The sequence below is a fragment of the Pocillopora verrucosa genome, chromosome 9 (genome assembly GCF_036669915.1).
Source record: "Pocillopora verrucosa isolate sample1 chromosome 9, ASM3666991v2, whole genome shotgun sequence".
Taxonomy (NCBI): Eukaryota; Metazoa; Cnidaria; class Anthozoa; order Scleractinia; family Pocilloporidae; genus Pocillopora; species Pocillopora verrucosa.
Genome location: NC_089320.1, coordinates 13,220,191 through 13,242,280, shown reverse-complemented (window position 1 = coordinate 13,242,280; position 22,090 = coordinate 13,220,191). Strand labels below are relative to the sequence as shown.

At 36.6% G+C, this 22,090-nt stretch overlaps 2 protein-coding genes across 2 annotated transcripts; both read right to left on the bottom strand.

Annotated features, from left to right (window-relative positions):
• Positions 1-134: 134 nt before the first annotated feature.
• LOC131775331 (DNA-binding protein SATB1) lies at positions 135-7,333 on the bottom strand. Its single transcript, XM_059091430.2, has 4 exons — positions 7,021-7,333; positions 4,367-4,517; positions 3,777-3,876; positions 135-3,186 (listed from the first exon to the last, which is right to left on the bottom strand). Exons 1-4 carry the CDS (start codon positions 7,235-7,237, stop codon positions 2,770-2,772), a joined length of 885 nt encoding a protein of 294 aa, XP_058947413.1. The 5' UTR covers positions 7,238-7,333; the 3' UTR covers positions 135-2,769.
• Positions 7,334-7,551: 218 nt separating this feature from the next.
• Positions 7,552-21,258, bottom strand: LOC131775343 (phosphatidylinositol 4,5-bisphosphate 3-kinase catalytic subunit beta isoform). The gene is made up of 19 exons (XM_059091447.2): positions 20,336-21,258; positions 18,713-18,949; positions 17,853-18,059; positions 16,949-17,173; positions 16,213-16,254; positions 15,790-15,893; positions 15,295-15,379; positions 14,749-14,870; positions 14,505-14,544; positions 13,529-13,632; positions 12,970-13,069; positions 12,680-12,736; positions 12,337-12,455; positions 11,677-11,786; positions 11,277-11,355; positions 10,901-11,068; positions 10,224-10,341; positions 9,899-10,044; positions 7,552-9,613 (listed from the first exon to the last, which is right to left on the bottom strand). The coding sequence occupies exons 1-19, from the start codon at positions 21,122-21,124 to the stop codon at positions 9,346-9,348; spliced, it is 3,120 nt and encodes a 1,039-aa protein (XP_058947430.2). The 5' UTR covers positions 21,125-21,258; the 3' UTR covers positions 7,552-9,345.
• Between the last annotated feature and the right edge of the window lie 832 nt (positions 21,259-22,090).

Below are 22,090 nucleotides of genomic sequence, written 5' to 3'. Positions count from 1 at the left end.
ACAGGAAGAAAGCCGATACTAGTACAGATGTAACACACTCAAGCATTTGTCGCTAGGCAAAGTATGTAAGTTGTCACTTTTTAGATCATGTGCCATCTTTTTTATTTAACGCGGTCAACCTAGACATTCGCTCTTAGTTTTTTCTTGAAGTATTCCTCCTGCATTCCTTTTTTTTTTATCTAAAATATCCTGTATTGCCATAACTCCTAATAACGCATCGTGGATCTATTGGAGGATCCGATCCATTTATCAAACAATCTAACGAAGTGACATAATACCTCCTCATCCCTTTCATCGTTTCATTTCAGTGGTTAACCAATCCATATCTGACAGCCAGTTAAACAGGAAGAAAGTAATGCGCTAACAAATTAAAAAGATGATCACGACGACAGTGCAACGATAAGATCTTTGATGTATAGTTATCCGTTATCCATAATAGCCCACGTACAATGTAGGAGGAAAAATTACAGATCAGATCTCAGTGGGTAAGAGACGAAACTCAGGAAGAAATCGAACAAAAAATTCCACAAATGTCTTTACACAAGTCTGATTAAACCATGCATAAATATATTACTTTACATTAAATACTATTTACATTAATAGTTTTTCCTCAAGTTTATATAATGCGTGAAAATACATACTGAGTTGTACCACTATCATATTTAACCCTTTAACTCTCATGAGTGACCAAGACAGAATTTCTCCTTACAATGTCAATACAATAACAAGCAGATAGGTGACAAGAAGCAGTAAACACATCAATTAGGGGATTATTAGATGATCCAATACCAAATTCTCCTAGCTGACATCATGAGAATTGTCCAACAAGGTAAGGAGAATTACTAATGAGATCCTAGGAGTTAAAGGGTTGAGGGTGCTCACCAGTAGTCAGGATTGCCTCATTCAAACACCCCACTAATGAAAAGAATAAACAGGAAGATTCTTTAATTTTGACTTTTGCTCCAAGCTCAAGACAAATATCTTTCTCTGATAATTAAGAGGTCAATCAGAATTGCTAGGCTTGACCAGTAATTTCCTTAATTGAACCTATGGTTTAATGAAAGGTTTGTCACAGTTAAAGAAACCTATCCAAAATGACCAACTGCATTTTAACTTTACTGGTCTGGGTATTCGATTCTGGCCATGGGTAAGCACCCTCAAAATACTACGAGCTCTAAATCAATCAGAAAACATAACCATTCAACTAACACTTGAAAGCTATGGATCAATATCAGTATCTAGGCAACTGCCCACCTACCCCTCCCCTAACTCAACAACAGTCAATTAACAACAAGTTAAGGTTAATGTTGGGTTAGGGGAGGGGTAGGTGGGCAGTTGCCCAGATACTGATATTGATCCAAAGCTATGATATTTGTAATAAAGAGCTTGAAGAAAAGCAAAGTTCACTATATAGATGACATTAATCTTCTACAAATGAAAATTAATTGCAGTAGTTGTTACATTTTAGTTTTAAGCTGTCTCTAAAGCTGCAGTTCTGTTATTACATTCTTTAAATGTAGTATCTACCTTATGTACCTTTCTTAAATTGACTAATGTTTTAATTCAAACTGATCATCCCAATTTATAAACTTGACTCATTTGTTTCCACACCTTTGCCTTGGAAAAATAGACTGCAAATGCTCTCTTAATTCCTTCAAATGTACTGTCTATGCTTGATTTGTTGTAAAAGGGGGAAGGATGAGTATCCATACCCTCCTTCCTAAACAAAGATAGTCTCACTAATCAGAGACTTTACAAAGAAAAATAAAAAAATTAAATAACTGAGGTAATATGGAAAGCCTATTGAAGACAAGTTCATTTTGCTTGCTGATAATTTAAGTGCCTCAAAGTTTGAGCATAACAATCAAAACCATTTAACATGTAATCTAAAGAAAAGATACTGAATATTTATCAACGTTAGGCCTAAGTAGGCCTGCCCATAATTTGTGTATTCTTTTAACTTTTTGGCCATGTAAAGAGTTCCTGTTTAAAATTCCCTTTCCCATGCCCAGGTGTCACCCAGTTATCAAAGTAAAATTGCAAAAGGCTTATGAGTAACACGTGGCATAACTGTGACTATTACTGTCAACCCAATATTATACTTACTCTACATGTACAGAAAACAGTGCAAGTTGTATTGTTATAGTTGTTTAAGTGATGTATTTCAGTTTCACAAGAGTTTCCAGTATATTCATCTTTCTCCAAATTCACCCTGCTGCTCCACAAGATCCCGATTTTTCATAAGGTGACAGAAAATGCAAAGTGTGAGAATTACCATCTATTTCATAACAAAACTTCTTGTTAAATCAATCATGTTTCTTGTGCAGCTATGGTTACACAGGGTATAGAAACTCAGTCTACCATTCAAGCAAATAACACCAGAGATTTTTGATTATAGTGGTTTGCCTTAGTACAAATCAGCACCAAGAGGTTAGAGAAACCAAATCAATTGCAATAAATGCCAAATCAATAATAAAATATACCTTTCTTTAATACCATCTGGGGGTGGGTGACTGAGACACATGAACTAAGATTCATGTGAAACCATCCTTCGGACAGACTGCTTTAAACCCTAAGAGTGACCAGCATCAAATTTCTCCTAATAATATCACCCCTGAATCACACATTAAGGTCCTGAGAATAAAGGAAATGATCACAAATGAAAGAAGCTTTTAATTGGTAAACAAACTCTCATTGTCAGCATCTTAGGAAATGAATAAAAAGCAGTAAGGAGAATATGCATACTGATTTTAGGGTGTCAAGGGTTAACTATGTACCAGTAGTTACCACCATGGAAGGTCTTGACAAGTCTTCCAGAAGTCCCTCCCTCCTGAGTCGTGCTCTTTCATTCTTAAACCATGTATTCACATGTCGAGCTAGAACTTGTTCTCTTGTTTTGCGCTGGTCCAAGTTGTTTAGGATTTCGGCATATCTTGTCAGATCTTTAATATCTGGCTTGGGGTTTTCTTCATACCATTTCCTAAGCAGTGGAATTTCAACAGTTGAATTGAATACAATTTTCTTTCCACGTAGAGTGGCTAACATTTTCTTCCCAGGTGAGGATGAACCATCTTGCTCTTGTTCTTTGCTCAGCTGAGAATGTTCATACCATGCAGCAAACAGTTTTATTTTTTCTGACGACAGACGGCAAGGGTATTGGTCTCTGGATATCTGTGACAGCATGCCCTAGTAAAAACCAATACTAAGTTAATTTAAATACTTTAACTCCCAGAAACCATTAACATGTAACTTCTCCCAAAGATATCCTTACATTATCCAGCAAAAAGGTTATGAGGATACTCAAACTGATCAGGTCAAAGTTGTTATCTTGATATAACAAAAAATTCTCATGAGTAATTTACAAGGAGGGGAGAATGAACGATAAGATCTTGGGAGTTATAGGGTTTACAATGTTCAAGTTTTTCTTGTTGACAAGCATTTCAAGTTTGTTCAGGAAGAAAATTGCCAGCCAATTCTACCTGCAAGATTATTTTGGAGGTAGAAAAAACCCAAAACAGACTGCAACCATGCCAAACTCTTTGTTTAAATAACATTTTTAGCACTTTTATTTTTCTTTAATCAATTGTAAATTTTATCTTGTATTTATAGATTCTTATCAGCTATCATTTTTTCTCTCAATGGGGTAAAAATGTTGTTGTTTTTAAAAAAATAACTTTTTTTGCTGCATTTTTATAAAAATTGCCAAAAGTTTAAAGTTTAAGATTATACTTCCACATAAAGTACACCTCCAATTTCTTTTTCTACCTATATAATACCTGTGAAAATGGACACAGCATACGTTCTAGGTGAGTTTGGCTGTAGTACTCTAGAAGTTTCTTGATAGCTGTCTTGACTTTTTGATCATCCCAATCCTTACTGTAAAAACATTGCACAAACACTAATGTCAGTAAAATATCTTACAGTAAGAATACTCTGTTACTTTTTGACAGTCACAGACTTTTTTTTTCCCCACACAAATCTAACACTAGGCTAATTTCTGGAGTGACTTAGGACTATTTCTTGTGCCATTAGGGTTAGCATCATGGTTAGCCATTTAAAAGGTATGTGAAATAACACCACTGATCATCCCACAAGTTGTCCGAATTGTAAAAACCTCTATCCTGAATAGGAGCTAAACAGGCCACCATTAATGAAAGAAAAAATTGATTTGTTACACTAGTGTCTCAAAAAATAGTAACCATTGTATACATTTCCCCATGCACAGTATTTCTAGTAACATTCTGGAGAGGAAATTTTGTTTATCCCACCAATCAAATCAACATAAATTACATAAAAACAATAAGCTGTAGTATTATACCCAAGTTGTTGATAACTAGCATATAGCTATGGAATTTTTTCAACTCACTCATAACAAAGATGAACATGAAGGCTGATTGCTGCATCTTTGGCAAATAGAATCTCACCAAATGAATCAAGCAATGTCACTTCCAGGTCACCTGCTGAGGTGAAGTCTGCAAGTGGATGTGGTTTCCAGTGGTCACGCACTTGAATCAACACTGGAAAAAAAAAAAGCAAACAAAACACAGTCAACCTTTCACACCCCATCATCTGCATGTATTTTCTCCCTATTGTTCTCTATATATTTCCTAAGGTGCTGACAAGGAGAATTTGTCCAACAATCAACTACTGCTTTGGTTGGTGATCATATCCTTTATTCTTGTTACCCTTATGTTTGATTCAGGGGTGATACGTGAGGAGAAATTAAATGCTAGTCAATCTTAGGAGTCAAAGGGCTAAAGGGGATACATCAAGGAAGCCTTATCACTTAACTAGCAGAGTGTTTCCCTGAACATATCTCATGGGGTAGGTTTCAAAAGTTACCAGACTTTTAATGACCTGCTCCTAGTTGCCTTGTTAGCTCAGTTCAAAGAGCACTGCATCCGTATCGCAAAATACATAAGTTCAAATCCCATATAGAGCAGAATTTTTTCAGGCCTTATTTTAATAGCTGCTTAAGTAGTGTTCATCACTGCAAAGATTGCTTTAATATTCATCTCTTAAAGCACAGTTCACATATATGATTTTTAAAAATGTTCACAGTTTCAGATTTTTAACAATAGCAAATTGTTAATAATTTGGCTGGAAGAGTGCAACTCAGGTACTAAGGCATTTTCAAGATGTGTTACAGTCAACAAAACCTCTGATGTGAAAATGATTTTTTTGACTTCTCTAATTTTAAAATTAGGCACTTTTGGAACTTGAAGATGTCCTAATAAATATCAATACTGATTTGGGCTCTCACTTCCAGAATACATGTAATCTAGTTTCATCTCCTGTAAATTAATTTGGTATAGTCTCTATTCACTTGTATTTATTTGGTCATAACTATTTTAAAGTGAACTAATTAGATAATTCTGCTTCTTAAATGATAATCATAGCCATCTTACGAATGAAATCATGTTTGATACCATCTCACATCCAATATATGCCAGTGGAATAAGACTACTGTGGAACATATCTTTACTCTTTGTTGCATCCATTTTGAAATAACTGGTGATCCTTGCAATTTGACTGGCTCTTGGTGATGCAATTTATTCACCAGTCGCACAATTTTATGCTCTAAATTGCATCTTTTTCCCAGGCAATGAGACAGCTTTACTAAAACACCACAACCAATCAGACTTTAAGGCTTATTTAAAAGGAAAACAAAAGACAACTTTTGTAACTTTTTACAAACTTACTAATACTGGACCATATTTGTATATATTTAATAAAACTTGTATTTGTGCAATCAAATTTTTTACTTCAAAATACCAGAAGTTGTAATAAAGTGGTATATGAACTTTGTGTCATGCAATTTTGGTCTGAAATTGTAAGTGTTATTTAAAACCAAACTCACCAAGCGTGCCTGTTTGATTTTGAAATCACGCATAGGATTTCAGACTAAATTGCACTCCACTCAGTTCAATTCCATTATAAATTATGCCCAAGCTGACCCTTAACCATTTAAATCCTTAGACTGACCAGTATCTAATTTTTCCTTACAATATCACCCCTGAATCACATATCAGGAAATGATCACTAATTAAAGCTCTTGATTGTTACACAAATTCTTCTTGTCAGAACCTTAGGAAATGTAGATAAAAAAGTGTGGAGAATATGCATAGTGATGTTAAGGTGTAAAGGGTAAATGGACCATGATCGATCAAGTCTTCTCGTTTTAATGGCATGCTAGAATTCAGCAGCTGTTTTTGCGTGCAATTGTAAAGGATGCGCAAATTATCAAAAGGTTGAGGTAGGGTATATGCAAATTATGCTCAGAACAAAATGCATTGGGGGAAATATGAGTACAACAGCGACATATTTATGAGTACAATATTATAGCGTTGTTTTTTAAATAGGCTTATCAATACTGAATATTCCTTGTATTAAATTTGGTCACGTCTCATTTAAAGTTTGCCAATACTCTTCCAAACACACCCTCCCCTCCCCAAGTATCAAAGAATCTGAAATGTAATAAAGATTTGCATCTCCTGTGACAAACAACAAAAACAACATGTAGCGCTGATTACATTGTATAATCCACGGAACAAAAACGGATACAAATTCAATTTAACGCTTTATGTAGTTGCTTAGGGGAACTAAATTCTGACCAAATACTCGAAGTCTTGTAGACAAATGAAAAAAAAAAAGAACAAAGAAACACCACATTCTATGAAATGAATAATAAGTCTTAACAGTATGCTTATACCTCCAGGGTTTTTAAATCTTAATAAATTGAAAGGAATAATGAACTTAAAAGGAAGCATTTCATTTTAGCTATCGTATGTTCCTGTGAAATGTTGAAATTTATTTAGAGAGATCGTGAGGGAAACAATTCAAGCAAAATCAAAGCCATGTACTTCTTACATCAATAGAAGTGATCTAAATGTGGGTGGTCAGTTCCCCATCGATCAATGATTCGAACCTCAGGCTTCGCGAAGAGTGCATTGTATCTAACAAAGTTTAAATGTCAGGTTAAAAAAATTCAAACGAAATGAAGCTCACTTATCCACTGACCTTTGGCGTTGTCCGCTTTCATGATAATTTTACCATCTATTTCTTGCTTTTGGAACATGTCGCTCAACACGCTCGCTGCAAGACTCGAAAGTTGTGTGCTGGGAGGAAGTTGGATGCCGTTTCCCCTTGCGACCGTTTCTACCTCTAGTCCTTCTTCTGTGAAACTTGGGTAGTGCACAAAACAATTAAAATGGATTAAAGCCTCTTCTCCCTCCATCACAGATCTTCGCTCAGAAAGAGGTCGGCAAAACAAGTTTTGCAGTTATTGATCCTCAATCATCTTGAAGACAATATGTAATTTATAAACATTCAAGATGGCGGTACCCTATGAAATTTGATACGAGATTATATTTAATCCACCAATAGTTTATCAGGAAGCCAGTGACGCGACCAATAAGGATTGAAGATTATTATTAACCAGCTGTCAAAGAAAACCTTTAGGGATTATCAAAAGCCCCCCTCTAACGCCCGAGGAACAAAAGAAAATTGAAAAACACATGGACAGCACACTTCTACGTTCTTTTCACTTTTTTATTTTCGACTTAGAAACACGCTATCTTCCTATTAGAATTGGAATTATTGGAATTTCAATTAAATGATAAAACTCACGAAATTCGTTTTAAAAAATTCTAAAAAACTGTATATTTCATCCCGATGTTTTTAATAATCTACTCAGACTCGATTTAAAAGCAATTCTTTACAACTTAATATATAATCTCTTAAGAAAATAAAATAAAAAATCTGAAAACTTACATTAACCTTAATCTAGCAAACGCACCAATTTTCTGTTCCATCTGTTCAAGGCGTTTCTATTAAGGTTGTGACGAATTAAAATCTTTAAAAAAAATTCGAAACCATTAATGGCCAAAACTGTTCCCTTTGTATTTTAAGAATCTTAAGGAACCAATGGTAAGGATTCAATTGAATTTTTCGAAGCAAAAAAACGTTGGACAGCATTAAACCACTCAATTACCAACTTATTACCAATACTACTAACATTTGCCTCGTTTAGACAAGTTTCCTAGAAAACAGTTGAAATCAAATGCTACCTGAGATCTGCATACAAGGCACTCAGCCGATCTAAATCACTTGCGCTTGATTTGATTAAGTTCCCACCACACTGGCGAGTTGATAGCTATGAGTAAAAGCGAGCCCCTGAATACAAAGTAACACATGGTCGCCTCTGGCCAAGAAATTCTAACTACCTCATTACAAAATAAATTGAACACCTGCTTAAAACAGCATAAAGAAATTCATCTCTAATAACAACCTATGCCCTATATACGACTTCATATATATTTCAAATTTTTAAAATTGATAACACAAAAAAGCTCCCCAAAGCAACTTAAAGGGTCAGCGTAAATTGACATTTCTCTGCGTAATGACTCCCTTTAATATCTTACTCTTCTTCCTGTGCTGTAATTCCATTCTTTGTGATAGTCCACTCTTCTTTACATTAAAACCATTTTTTTTACTTTAACCAAAGCAGAATGTCATAAGAACCTTTACAAGTTAAAAAAAGACTGTATGTTAATGTGAAAACGACCTTCGCAGCAATGAACACTACTTAAGCAGTAGCGAAAATACAGCTTGAAAAAAAAAAATCAGGATTTGAACCCATGACTTCTGCGATACTAGTACAGTGCTATACCAACTGAGCTAACAAGCTAAATACGAGTTGATTTTTACGTTGGTTCGTAATAAATACGTGAAGTGATGAAAAAATGACTGTGATTTCATGAAGATATGATCGCCTTATTTCCACTCCTACTTAAGCAGTGTTCTTTATTACGAAGATCGCTTTCATATTAATCTCCTAATCCGCAATTCACATGTATGATTTGCACATATTCACAGACATTTTATTCATCAATTCATGGGTATATTAAAAACCAGCATAACAACCAGCTCCCAGTTGGCTTGTTAGCTCAGTGAGAAGAGCACTGCACAGGTATCGCAAAAGTACTGAGTTCAAATCCCGTACAGGACTTAAGACTTTTTTTTTTTCTTTTCAGGCCTTATTTTCATTACAGCGAAGACTGCTCTAATATCAATTTCTACATCCATAGTTCACAAATATGATTTTAATACATTCAAAGTAAAAAATGTATGTGTCTACATATCCTTCTCATAGAGAGGCCACCGAAATTTACTATTTGTTGTCTCCTGTTGATTGACAAGCTCCTGTAATGACGTCATTTCATGACCAAAAAATTCTTTCCCCTCCTCCCCGTGAACGTTCTTGTGGTGACCCAAACATCGAGGGGTCTGTGGAAGGAATTGACGCTACAGCACTCATTAGCAGAAGACGACGTAATTTATTTTTCAGGGATTGTCCCTTTTTACATTGTGCGCAAACCAGTTCATTGTTGTCGAAAAGCTGTTGTTGATAGCGTGGTCGAATTTACTCCTGAAGTCTCTGAGGGCATCATCTTCCGATACGGGCAAGAGGAGTGTTTTTCGCAAGTAACCAATGTCATCAAGTGACCGCAGTTCAGGGAGGCCTGCGGATAACATCATGACGAACAAGTTGATCAGAAGTGGGCCCTTGCGACGCAGTATGAGAAAGGCTTCTTCACAAAGCTGTTGAAATCTTAAGAACAAAGAAATACAATTTAAACGGTGAAAACTTATGATGGAAACGAGAGAGGATGGAAAAAAGCAAAAAGCTTATGTGGCGATCACGTCCTCAACTTCGTACTTTCATTCTCTTTCCAGCTGCAAAGGGGGGGGGGGGAAAGAGCAAGAGAGGGCGAAAAGGAGGGAGGGTGGGGAGGGGACAAGAAAGAGGACTCCTCGCACCTTAAGAAATACACAGAGAACAGTGTGAAGAGCATGCATACTTGTTAGGGTGTGAAGGGTTAAAGCAAGCTTTTACCTTTTAAACTCGTTCGTATCTCTTCCTTTACCCAAGGAAATCACATGTACAAAATGATCAGTAAGTACGAAAGGCACTCTTTCTCGCCGCACGCCAAACTTGCTCTTGAAGTTACCCAAGATATGGCCGAAGTCAATGTGGAATAACTGCAATCAAAACAAAAACGCAGTTTCAAAAATCACAGTTTAAAATTGGTGCTGAATCAGTGAAAATCTTAGAAAAAAATTGTAAACTTCCTCCAACCAATCACGAAAGTAGCTGTTGGAGACAATGCATATAAACCCTACGACCACACATTTCCGTCACTCATCATCAGTAAACGTACCTGTCCTGTATTCTTCACCATGATGTTATCGCTGTGCCTGTCACCCACCCCCAGAACATATGTGGCCACACAGTACCCCGCACAGGAGAGCGTGAAACGGCGTACAGCTTCGAACAGCCTACATGGGAGATATCAAGACACAGATCTTGAATTTTACATAACACATTAAATACTTTATTTCCTTAAAAAAAAAAAAACATGGAAAAGACAATTTTTTAAACAAGAACAGTGGGAGAGGGGAGGGGAGGAGGAGTAAGGAGTCTGGATCAGATGGGTTGAGGGGATGTTCATCGAACCTAATGAAGCAGAACCTATTCAATCCTAAAGTACGTTTGATACTTATTTGGAAATTGCTTTCAATCCTTTGACCTCTAAGAGTGATTAGCATCTAATTTCTCCTTACAATATCAACCCTGGACATTAAGGTCACGAGAAGAAAGGAAGTGATCAGCAACTAAAGAAACTCTTGATTATTCCACAAATTCTCTTTATCAGCACCTTGGGAAATATACAGAGAGCAGTATGGAGAATATAAATTCTGATGTTAAGGTGTAGCGGGTTAATGCTGTCGCTGAGCACTTTCGTCACTCAATTAAGCAATGCTCCATAACGTGAACAGGATGCGAATACAACGCATGCGCAGGCATCTCTTTGAGAGACTATTTTTAATCACTTACTCGTCTTCAGTAGAGTGATAGTCCTTGAACCAGTTCCAGATACACTCTTTGGCAAAAACAGCAGTCATTCCTTTCTTTTTCTGAAGCTTGGCTATGGTCTCAGCTTGGTGCACGACCTCGATCATTCCTATAGAGCTTCCCGTGGACAAACATCCGTAGGGGATCATTCTGTGTGAGGAAAAATAATGCAATTTGTGGTAACTATAAATTGGCAGATGTAGCTATTTCATAACTGCTGACAAGGGTCTGGATTCGTGTTGGATGTTCGCAATGGGTAATGGGACTGGTTATGTCATTTACTTCCTTTGCCTTTAAAACACTGCATTCTGTTGCAAGCTTTCGCCCTGTGTATTTTTGTAATTCTGAAATAACGAACCCTAAATCCAGTCCTTCGTTCTGCCAGATCCTATCCATGATTTTAAACAGCTGTAAAGTCAACATGTCCTGACGGAGATCTACAAAAAAATCATCAAAAGTAAAGTTAACACAGAGAGAATGCAATACTTTAAAAAGGAAGTGATCCTAAAATAACATGTTCTGTACCTTGTAAACAACAACAACAAAAATTAAAATGTTCCTAATTTCTAGCTTGGCGAGATTTTGCATTAAAAAAAACTTTTGTGAATGACACATCAAAATACACGATTTGCGTGCAAAACATTGTAATACGAGGTACTACTCGTAGTGAAGCGCGTGCAATTCCCGCGCTGTACACGCGCTTGACTAGCGTGTGGGTACTGCAACACTCGTGCGTGGTTCTATACTCTCACACTCACCATCTCCATTCTTGAAGATAATGCGCACCAGGTCTCCCAGCTCGTCCGTATTTTCGAACACCAAGTAAAGTGGCCGCATCTTGGAATCCATAAATTTGCACTGGTCGACACTGAACAAATTAAGATAAATTTAAGAAAATTGAGATTATATCTGTTTTAAGGACAGTGCTTGCTAAAAGTGACCTAATTTTGCCCGCTCAGTGACTAGACAAACAAATTAAATCTCATCAAGGGCTAACAAAATCCAGAAACAAAACTAGGAGTAGCCACGCACTTTTCCGAGATAATGAGTTTTGAAACCTGAAATAGAAGCTGACGTTCCATTTCTTAACACGAGTAAGATTACAGACCGAATTGACACGAAGTCGTCTTACCAATTAATCATAAAAATCACCATTTCCGAGAATAGAAGAATAACCATTAAGGGGTCTGTGTACTGCTTCTATGGTAATTGAAACCAAGGTTGTGATTGGTTGATTTAAACTACAACTTTTCATGTGATTGGTTTATTGAACTGTCTGATAACAAACTGTCCAATAATAACTTGGAAAGTGAATTAGTAGAAAATAAACCAGTTTTTTTAAACCAATCACAATCGAGGAAATTGTAATTTTTATGATTGACTAGGAAATTTAGAGCAGCAAGGGTGAGATGTCATACTTCAGTTGCCGCAGCTTGTAGCTTGGATTAAGAGGAGAGCTGATTTTGGAGAGTGCTCCTTGATACGTTTTCTGACGAAGGAGCTCTTTCATTGTTGCCAAACCTTTTTCCTTTTTTTCCTAGAGCAAAAAATAAAAAATAAATTGAAATAAACTATTTCAGCACTAAAATGATTTGTGCAGCTGGTGGAAGAGTGTTGGGGGGGGGGGTGGGTGGGGGGTGTAGGTGAAGGGCATTCTGTGAAGTATATTGCCATCATCATAAAAATTTGACACACGAAAATAAATCAAAAGAAATAAGATTAAACCATTCACAAATAAACAAAAAGGGCATCACACAATACCCTGTCAATTAGCTGAAGTAACTCAGTAACAGCTTTCATCTTGCTGAGTGCTTGGGCCTAAGAAACAAAGTAGTTTTCATCAGTTACACTGCTGTCAATACAACAACAGACTGTGACTTTCCAAAGAGGACAATTCACATGCATGTACTGATCACTTAAGAGACTGACAGGGTCAACAGTGACCTCATCATTAATCACTGTGCCATGTTCACCTAATTTCTAACAGGCTACAACGTTTCCTGCTAAAGGAGTTCCAATCTGAGTTCCATTCTCATCAAACTTAGACAAACCTGGTGCTGAAGGCTTTTCATGTGTGTCGGGGCACCACGGCAATATGCTTCTAACATCAAACCAAACCTCACTGAAACTCCAGGATTTTCCATTTCAGCCCTAAGAAATCAAATAGAAATAGTGAGTATAAGCTAAAAAAAATTTCACAAAATTGTGAAATTGTGAAGGTTGTAATATCTATTTCCTTTGCTACTTTGGATGGCCACTACTGAGCAATTTCCTTGAGTCATTGGTTGGAAAGACTAGGAAGATTTCAAATTTTGGCAAGTTGCTTTAATTCTCAAAATAGCATTTTCTTTATCTCCTTTGTGATTACATGATTTTCAAAAAGTTTTCTAGATTTCCATGAAGATAACTGAGTTAGAGTAACTTCGTAAAGCTTCATATTTCTGCAAATAAATTTATTTTAGTTCCTCAAGTTTGTTATCAGCTAACATGATAACTTTCTCCATTCTAAACTAATCTTGACCCTATCAACAGCAGATTGCAAGTCTTTGGACAGTGAGAGGTTAAATCCCTTGACATAAATATATCATTGATACTGTCAAAAAATTGTACCTGAGAAGCCAAAACAGCTCATGGCCAAAGTGCTGATTCTTTAAAGCTCTCCGGAGCAAAAACTCTGCCAAGTCACAGTCCAAATATGATTCATACTTTAGAACCTGCAAAAAATTAATTTTGAAAGCTTTTCAGGTTATGGTTTACTCCTTTAATAACACATTTATCAATTCATTATTCAGATATATGTTTTTTTTTAAACAGCTTGCTCTTTCTTCTAAAAATGTTATTGTCAGACGTTTCTGGATTTTTCAGAATGTGCAGTTCCATAAGTATGGGTTATTGACCAAGCATGAGTTCAAGATGCCTAGACATTAGCCAAGTTTTTTTGGTGTGTGTGTTTTATGGACTGAGACAAAGACCAAGAAAAGAGCAAGGCTCATATCCAGCTATCCTGAACAAACAAGCTTGTTCTTTAAAGGATTTAGAATGTTGCAAAAAGATATCACTTTAATAAGAATCAAGAATAACTTGTTTATTTCAAGAGCTAGGAAAGAAAGACAGCTGTGTTTGTGGCACAATAAACCCATAAGGTTGGTTTAAGTCCTCTGCCACTTTGTGACTTCATTGCCAACACTGTTCAAAAGTTATAAACTTTGTAAGTTTGCTCCATGCCCTTTTTTTTTGTGCTACATTAAAGCAGGCAATCCTGAGCTGGCAAGATGGGCCTATCTTGCCTGCTCAGGCAGCCAATCAGAACACAGGATTTGCTTCCTATTGCCCATCAGTACTGCTAGCTATATCACAAAATTATTTACTGGTGTGTTGATATCTGAAAAGGTTAGTGGTATTTAAAGAAAGGTGTGTGAAGTAGAAAATTGGTAATGACGGTTGGTAACCAACATTGCCAATAGGACATGAACATCTTCTGGAACAACACATTTATGTTTTCTCTTGGAAACAATTACAGAAAAAGAAAATACTGATCTGGAAGCCTGTGTACTTTTCTTTTTGCAAGGGCTAAGGAATTGTTTACCTGGACAAGCTGAAGAAGATACTGTTGGATCTCTGAGTCTCTGCACAAATAAATCAAAGGAATACAATATAAATGTGTAAACAAGATCAAGTATTGGCAGGTAATTAAATTCATTACAGTACTGTTCACTGATCACCAATGGTCGTATTCATTGATAATTTAAAAGTGTGAATGATCAGAGGAAACTGGTTGCTGAAAATAGTAGACTGCAAAAAATGGTCAAACTGTAAAACATGAGACAAACCTCATCTTTTCAATACACTTCACTGCAATTTTTCTCACTTCTTGGTCAGCATATGTATAATCCAAGAGTTCTAAAGCCACCTCCGGCTCAAGCTCTGGCCATGTTTGAAGCAGGATTTGCATCTGAAAAAATAACACCACAGCAATTATTGCAAAAAGAAATCATTTGATTAAACAAGGTTTTTACAATTTTAAATAGTGAGACTCCTGAACAACAGCAAGGATTCCAGAACAACAATCATAATAACTAGAATACACAATGCAGACAGCAGGGTTTAGCCATATAATCCCTAACAGTGGTATGCATGTTCTCTGTACAGTTCTTTACACTCCTCTTGTGATAATGACAAGGAGAAGTTATTTAGCAACGTCAGGGAACTTCTCAAGTTGGTAATCATTTCCTTTATTCTCACTAAGGGGAAACTAGATGCCATTTGACAGAGACTGAGTAGTTTAGGCCTGGGATCTAAAGATTTTCTGGGATCTAAGGATTTAAGAAAAGTTCTTTGGATTTCAGAGATGAAACTTTTAAAAAATTACTTCATACCAAAGCAACATCCTTATTACTGTTCCACTTCACACAGCAAAGTAGTTTTGCCAAAGCATGTGAAAAATGTTCACGGCAATCAATTCTGCAAAAATGAAAAACACAAGATTTTTTTTCTGTTACACAGTACTTTTAAATTTTGTTTGCAACCTTTACTGCATGTGCAACACCAGTGATGAGAAGAAAATGACAGCACTACATTACACGTCAATCTATAGTTTTGGGGAGACCAATGTATTTACTCCTCGCAAAACACCTTCAAAACTAGATGAAAGTAGAGATTACTCAGGAGGTAAACATAGAAATTAAAAGTAAGAAAAAAAAAGTAAAATATATGATATTGCAATCCACCTCGATAAACCTAGGTACTTCTGGGAAAAACAATTACAAACATTTTTAAATGAAATACAAAAAAAAAAACAAAAAATAACATTTAGGGTGTATTTTTGTCATTTATTCAGCCACAATGTGAGGAAGGAAAGACCAATAACAAACCTGCGTTGCCAAACAAGCTCCTTTTCTTGCTCAAAGATAGGAGCCAAGGGTTCACGATTGACTATCTGCTTTAGCTGATCAAGTACTGACTCATCTGCTCGTCCCTGTGTATGTAATACTTTTATTAGGCTTGATATTAATTTTATATACATATTTATTTATTTATTGTTATCTTTGTTAGAATTTGATCAGTTATCTTTCTATTAAATAAATATTGATTGCAATATACAGTATAATATTTGTTTATTTTTCCTTGAAAATGTAGATTAATTCTGAAAAACATTAACTAGTATAACATCAAGTCTACACTGTATTGTTTATATTAGTTAAAGAACTAGAGTCATTGGATTAAAAAGGAAATTGCTGGCTTCTCTTGGATCTTCCACCCCCTACCCACCCAGTCAATAAGTGCAAGATACTCACGAAAATGTCAGAATCCGTAACTTGTGCTGCCAGCTCAGCAATCTGTGCAAAGAATAGAAGAATGCACACTGTAAAATGTTATTACAGTCCAGTCATGACTAGATATTGTAAACCTAATTAGATCTTTATCAACTATTGATCTCATCAAATTTGTCATTGGGTGAGGCAAACACAATGCAGATGATGTAAAACAAAGGAAAAACACTGTACATGGTAGGCAACTTGATGGCTTACATTTCTTTCCTTTCAATCAGTAATTCTGCAATGTAATTTTAACCCTTACTTCTTTGTATTTGTTTTCACAGCCACATCTTACCAGTGTCTTACCTGTCTTGGTCACTAGTGGGAGTTAAAGGGTTAAATATATATGCTTAACCCTTAATCCCAAAGAATGATTTACATCTAATTCTCCTGACAATTTTATCCCTAAGTCAAATATCAGTTCACGAGAACAAGGGAAATGGTCGTCCCAACTAGTCAAAGTATTGACTTTTTTCACCAATTCCCCTTGTATGACAGAAAAAGAGTACTTGACATTAGGGAATATCCATACTGATATAAAGTTGTAAAGGCTTATTGTAACAGCAGTGGTTTTGTTTTATTAATGAAGTGATCACCCCTTTCAACCAATCAGGAGCAAAGTAAAGCCAACTTGGTTCACTTGAATTTTTTATTTTTACACTCCACTGACACACACTCTCTTCAGAGTTTCATCATATCAAGTTCCACTTCTTACCTGGTCAAACGATGGGTAAAGTACCGGGTCTGAGTAAGTTGAGAAAGCAATATCAAGTGACACTGAGGTTACAGTGTCGATATTGGAAACAACTGTGCCCACAGGATTCAGTTGGTCAGCCATTGTTTCAGGTACTGGCCATGCAAAGAGTTTCAGTGGACCTTGCCGAAGTTTACCTTGGTAATCAAACAGAGTTGTGTTGACCCATGCCACAGGAATTGTTTCCTAAAAAAATTAAAGCCTTTACATAAGTTGTAGCAATATTCATACCTGCAGCCATTTGTTTATTTAGTGACCCTTTTTTTTCACATTAAACTTGCTGCTTAACTAGACAAGAAATTTGAATTGACCCTAATGAAAGCTAATACAAACTAATCCTGACAAAAGCAGAAACAAACTAAAACTAATGAAAGCAAAAAAACTGATCCTAGTCGAAGCAAAATCTAGCAATCTTAACAAGAGCAAAACTGAATTTTAACCTAAAAATCTTTGCAATATAATATTCTTGTAATGTCTAGTTTGCAAAAAACTTTTGTCCCCACTGTGTGAGAAATATTCTTGCTAGTTTGTGAGAGACATCTATTCATTAGTCTATACATTCAAAGCTACTTTTAGAGCAATTTTCAATTAAGCACTATGAAACCAAAACAGCAAAATATCTATCAGAACAAAGGAAAGTATCACAAGGATCTAATAGCAACTCAAACAAAAAACAAGCAGACTTCTTCAAGTGACCAAGTTGTAATTTGTTTTAGTTTTGAATCTGATTGGCTGTGAAAGCCATGCTAGTTTTTTGGACCAATCATAAAGTAAACTATGGCAACACTTAAGAAATACTAGAGATTTCTTGTGACATGCAATTGAACAATGCTCTTTGAGTTGATATCCCTATGTTATACTGAACCTCCTTCTTCTTTTTTGACTTCTTCTGAGGATTGTTGGTTACGCCATAAATCACAAGGCACAAGCGAGCCATTCGAGGAATATCTGCCACTTTTAAATCAAAGTCCAAGAACTGATTCCATGTTGGATTTGATCCACTCTCTGCCCTTGTGGATTTGATGTCGCACAATGCCTCTCCCCCATGATAGATACCTGCTCGGACACCAACCTGAATAGGCATAGCAGACAACAAATCAAACTCATATCTTATACCTTGTTTCAAAAAATAGTGTCATGGTTTGAGCCTGGAAGTAATTATTGATTACCAATTTATTGAATAACTGTTGCAAAATTTTACACTTCTACTCTTGCAAAAATATTTCCTGCAAAGGATGCAACAGTCACCTTGCTCAATATGCCCCATGGGATAGGCATCATTTTCTTGAATTTTTTTGAGGTCAGTAAAAGAGAGAGCCTGGAGCAAGACCCAATCAAGATGAGGAGCATTAAAAGAAAATGATGCACTCCTCCTTGCATTTGTCTCACTCTTTGTGTTCTCTTTGTTCTTGCCTAGCCTCTGATGGCCCAAAAAATGCAACACAATAATCCCTGTCTGATAGGCCACACTAGAAGGAATATAACTCTTTAACTCACATAAGTGACCAAGACTGAATTTTTCCTTACAATATTAAAACAGTGTCAAGTAGACAAATGATGAGAATAAAGAAAAATATTTATTTGGGGATTGTCACTAATAGTTGATCCAATACCAAAATTCTCCACACCAACATCTTAAGAACTGTATTGCAGATGGAACAGCAAATTACTCGTGAGATCTTAGCAGCAGAAAGGTTACACTAGCTTATAAAAGAGTTCACCTACCCTCATTAGGTCTCCTGCATTCACATTTGTGGCTGAAGCAATCTTGATTTTAACTTGATGTTCAATATTCCACAGTGACAAGCTTGTTGTCTGTGGCTTTGTAGGTAGAGGTGGTGCTCTGCCACCTAGACTTCTGCGACTTAAATCCTTAACATCAAGCACCTCTACTTGAAGTGATGAACGAAGCACTAGTGAAAGCATTGGCCTGATTCCTTTGGATACACAAGTGCGAATGTACTGAAAACAAACAAATATAATCATAATATTTCATGGGTAAAATATATTGTTGTTTACCTCAGAGAGCCTAACAGAATCTTTACTTCAGGGCCGGGTTGTTCAAAGCTTGGTTAAGATAACCCAGGGTTACTGTGAAATCTGATCTCAGATCTAGAAGCTTTAAAAGAAAATTCAGTCAAATTCTTTTTTTTAGAATATGACTATTTGATGCTTTAAAAAGAACACTGAAAATTATCCTGAAAAGGCTTTTGAGTGAAGGAATAGAGACCCAGATTAAAATTTAACCCTGGTTAGCGCTAATCAGCCTTAAAACAAGTGGGCCCAGATGTATAAGGACTGTTTGGACTAATATCTCAGACAGACTGCCTTTGTGAACCTTCCCTTCTATAGGTGCAGGAAAAGGTGCAGGTTAACCCTCTCTCCTCTAAGCTGGTGACTAGCATCTAATTTCTCCATATAAAATCACCCCTGAATCAAACATTACGCTCATTGGAATAAAGGAAATGATCACCAAAAATAGGGTTAACAGTTGTTTCAATACAAAGTTGTTTTGATTCAAGTTGTTTTGATACAGGTTGAGGTTGATTCGTTACACTTATAAAGTCGATGATACAAACTGAAGTCATTTCAATACAGAAATAAACTTGAGAAAAGTTCAGTATAAGTGTGTTAGTTTTTGTCTTTGATATGTGTGGTGATTTGTTGTTTTCTATTCAACAAATAAATAAATAAATCTCTGTTCTCGATAAATAAACTTAATCAAAACTTGGTCTCATTTGCATGTTCTCAGTGTGTAAGAGACTTGGGTATGTGTGGAGGCTCATGGAGGTATGGGTTTGTTTTATTTACAACAGAGGTTTGTGTTCACTCTGGTAGTCTAGTGAGCATTTCTTTGAAGGTTTGTTTGGTCATTTTTATATAGTTAAGTATTCTGTATCGAAACGACTTGAAGTAACTTGAGTTTGTATCGAATCGACTTTACACAAGTAACAAATCGACTTCCACTTGTTTTATTTACAACAGAGGTTTGTCTTTGCTCTGGTGGTCTAGTGAGTATGTCTTTGAAGGTTTGTTTGGTCATTTATATATAGTGTAGTATTCTGTATCAAAACGACTTGAAGTAACTTGAGTTTGTATCGAATCGACTTTACACAAGTAACAAATCGACTTCCACTTGTATCAGAACGACTTGGATCGAAACGACCAGATTCCCTTGCACGTTACACAAATTTTCCATGTTGGCACCTTAGAAAATGCATGGTGACCAGTATGAAGAACATACACACCGATGTCTGGGTGTACAGGGTTAAAAGGAAAAAAAGGATTGTCCAATACACACATACACTTTGTATATAGCATACAAGTAGCACTTCATCCTCAACATACCGTGTACTGCAATAACGGATAATTTCCTAGTAGGTAGCTTTCTTGTCCAACAATCTTCAGTACGTAATCACTCGGTTTGTCGAGATCTAAGACCCCCATGATTGCACCTCTTTTCCTCAATACCAATACCAGAAGCTCGTCTGGATATGCATCAGCAGGAACATTAAATGCATGCATGTCTTTTATTGAGGCCCTGTTGTTCTTGATGGCCACATTTACCAAGAAACGCCTGTTCTCCATTAATTTCTCTTCGATCCGTTCTGGTGGATCAGTGCTTTCGACTTCGGGAGGGTACGCATACATAGCTCGTCCAATCCAGTCAAGTTGACGCCTCTCACAAGCGATTTTCTCGGCAAACTGCCGATACTTTCGACGGAAATCGTCCACTTCTGTGTTCTGCATTTGATCGAACTCGTGCAAGCTCTTACCGATGAGGTTGCCAATGTGGGAGTCGAAGAGTTTTTCCTCGTTGTCACCTTGTTTTTGTACGAGCTTCAGCAAGGGTCTAAAAGGACGCACGTCGATTAGCTGGCGAGTTTCATCCAGTAGTTCCTCCTGCTTTCCTCTCTGATTCACGCACACAAATATGTAATTCGCAGCATCTTTGAGAAAATTAAACAAGGGATAAGAGCTGGCTTCTCTCCATAGTCGATTTTTAATCTCTGACAACGGAGCTTCGATGCGAACTTGTAACTGAATCACGACTCCTGTTGGTAAGAAACAGTCTACATTTACCAGCGATGCGGGCTCGTAATCGTCCCAGAAATTGCGCCGTAGTCCTGGAGGCATTCTCAATGTTTAAAAAAGTGATTTTTGTGGCGATTTGTTCGTGGAATACTGCTCACAGAGCTAACACATCACTTGTAACTCTCTGTACCGGCGTCACATTTCCGCATAGGGCTCCCATAATCCTCTAGCAGTTAATGTTCAAGGCGCCTTTCAGCAATATTTCCCGGAAAACGCTGGAAATAAACAAAGGGACACTGTTATACAACAATAAACAACACAGCAAATGAATCTCAATATTATTTTTCCACATACACCTAGTAATCTGCACTCGATTTAAGTGCAGTGTTTAGATCTGAATCTTCAAAAAAGCGGTTGAAAAAATATTTCATCCCACCACTTCAACACGAGGTCAATATTGTGAGTTGTGAATGAGATGCGAGAGTCGCACGAGCGTACTGGAATCATGAATCCTTCGGTAGAAGAATGTATAAATCCGGTGCTATTCAATTTTTCTCGTTTTTAAGTGGCCTATCACAACATTATCTGTTTCCGAGAAAGGATACCTTCTTAAAAGTTCCTCTGAGACATATTTGATACTTCAGTTACCCCTCTGTAGTTCGAAAGTGGATTTGCTCAAAGAAAGGAACTATTCGACTAAGTTATCTAAGCTGATTTTTTACTTGCTAAAGGAACGGAGTGTCTCGTAATTTCTTTGCTGAGCTTAAACAATTTACGTAAGTTACTTGGGCTACACATCCGGTAATAAATCACACGGAGACATAACAATCAGTTTTCGCCAACTCGACAGACAAACAATTCCTCATTACTTCCGCTAGATTAAGTCACTGTCACCATAACAACAGGGATTAAGAGCTTAGCTTAATTTCTCCTCTCAAACCGTTTGTGAGCTAATAAGGGCATTTACACCATTGTGGATTTCAAATATTCGTCTGGTTCGCAGCTTACTCTGGTTTTGAAAGGAGTAAAGAAGACGTTAGCGACAACGGAGATATTGCCGTGCGACTT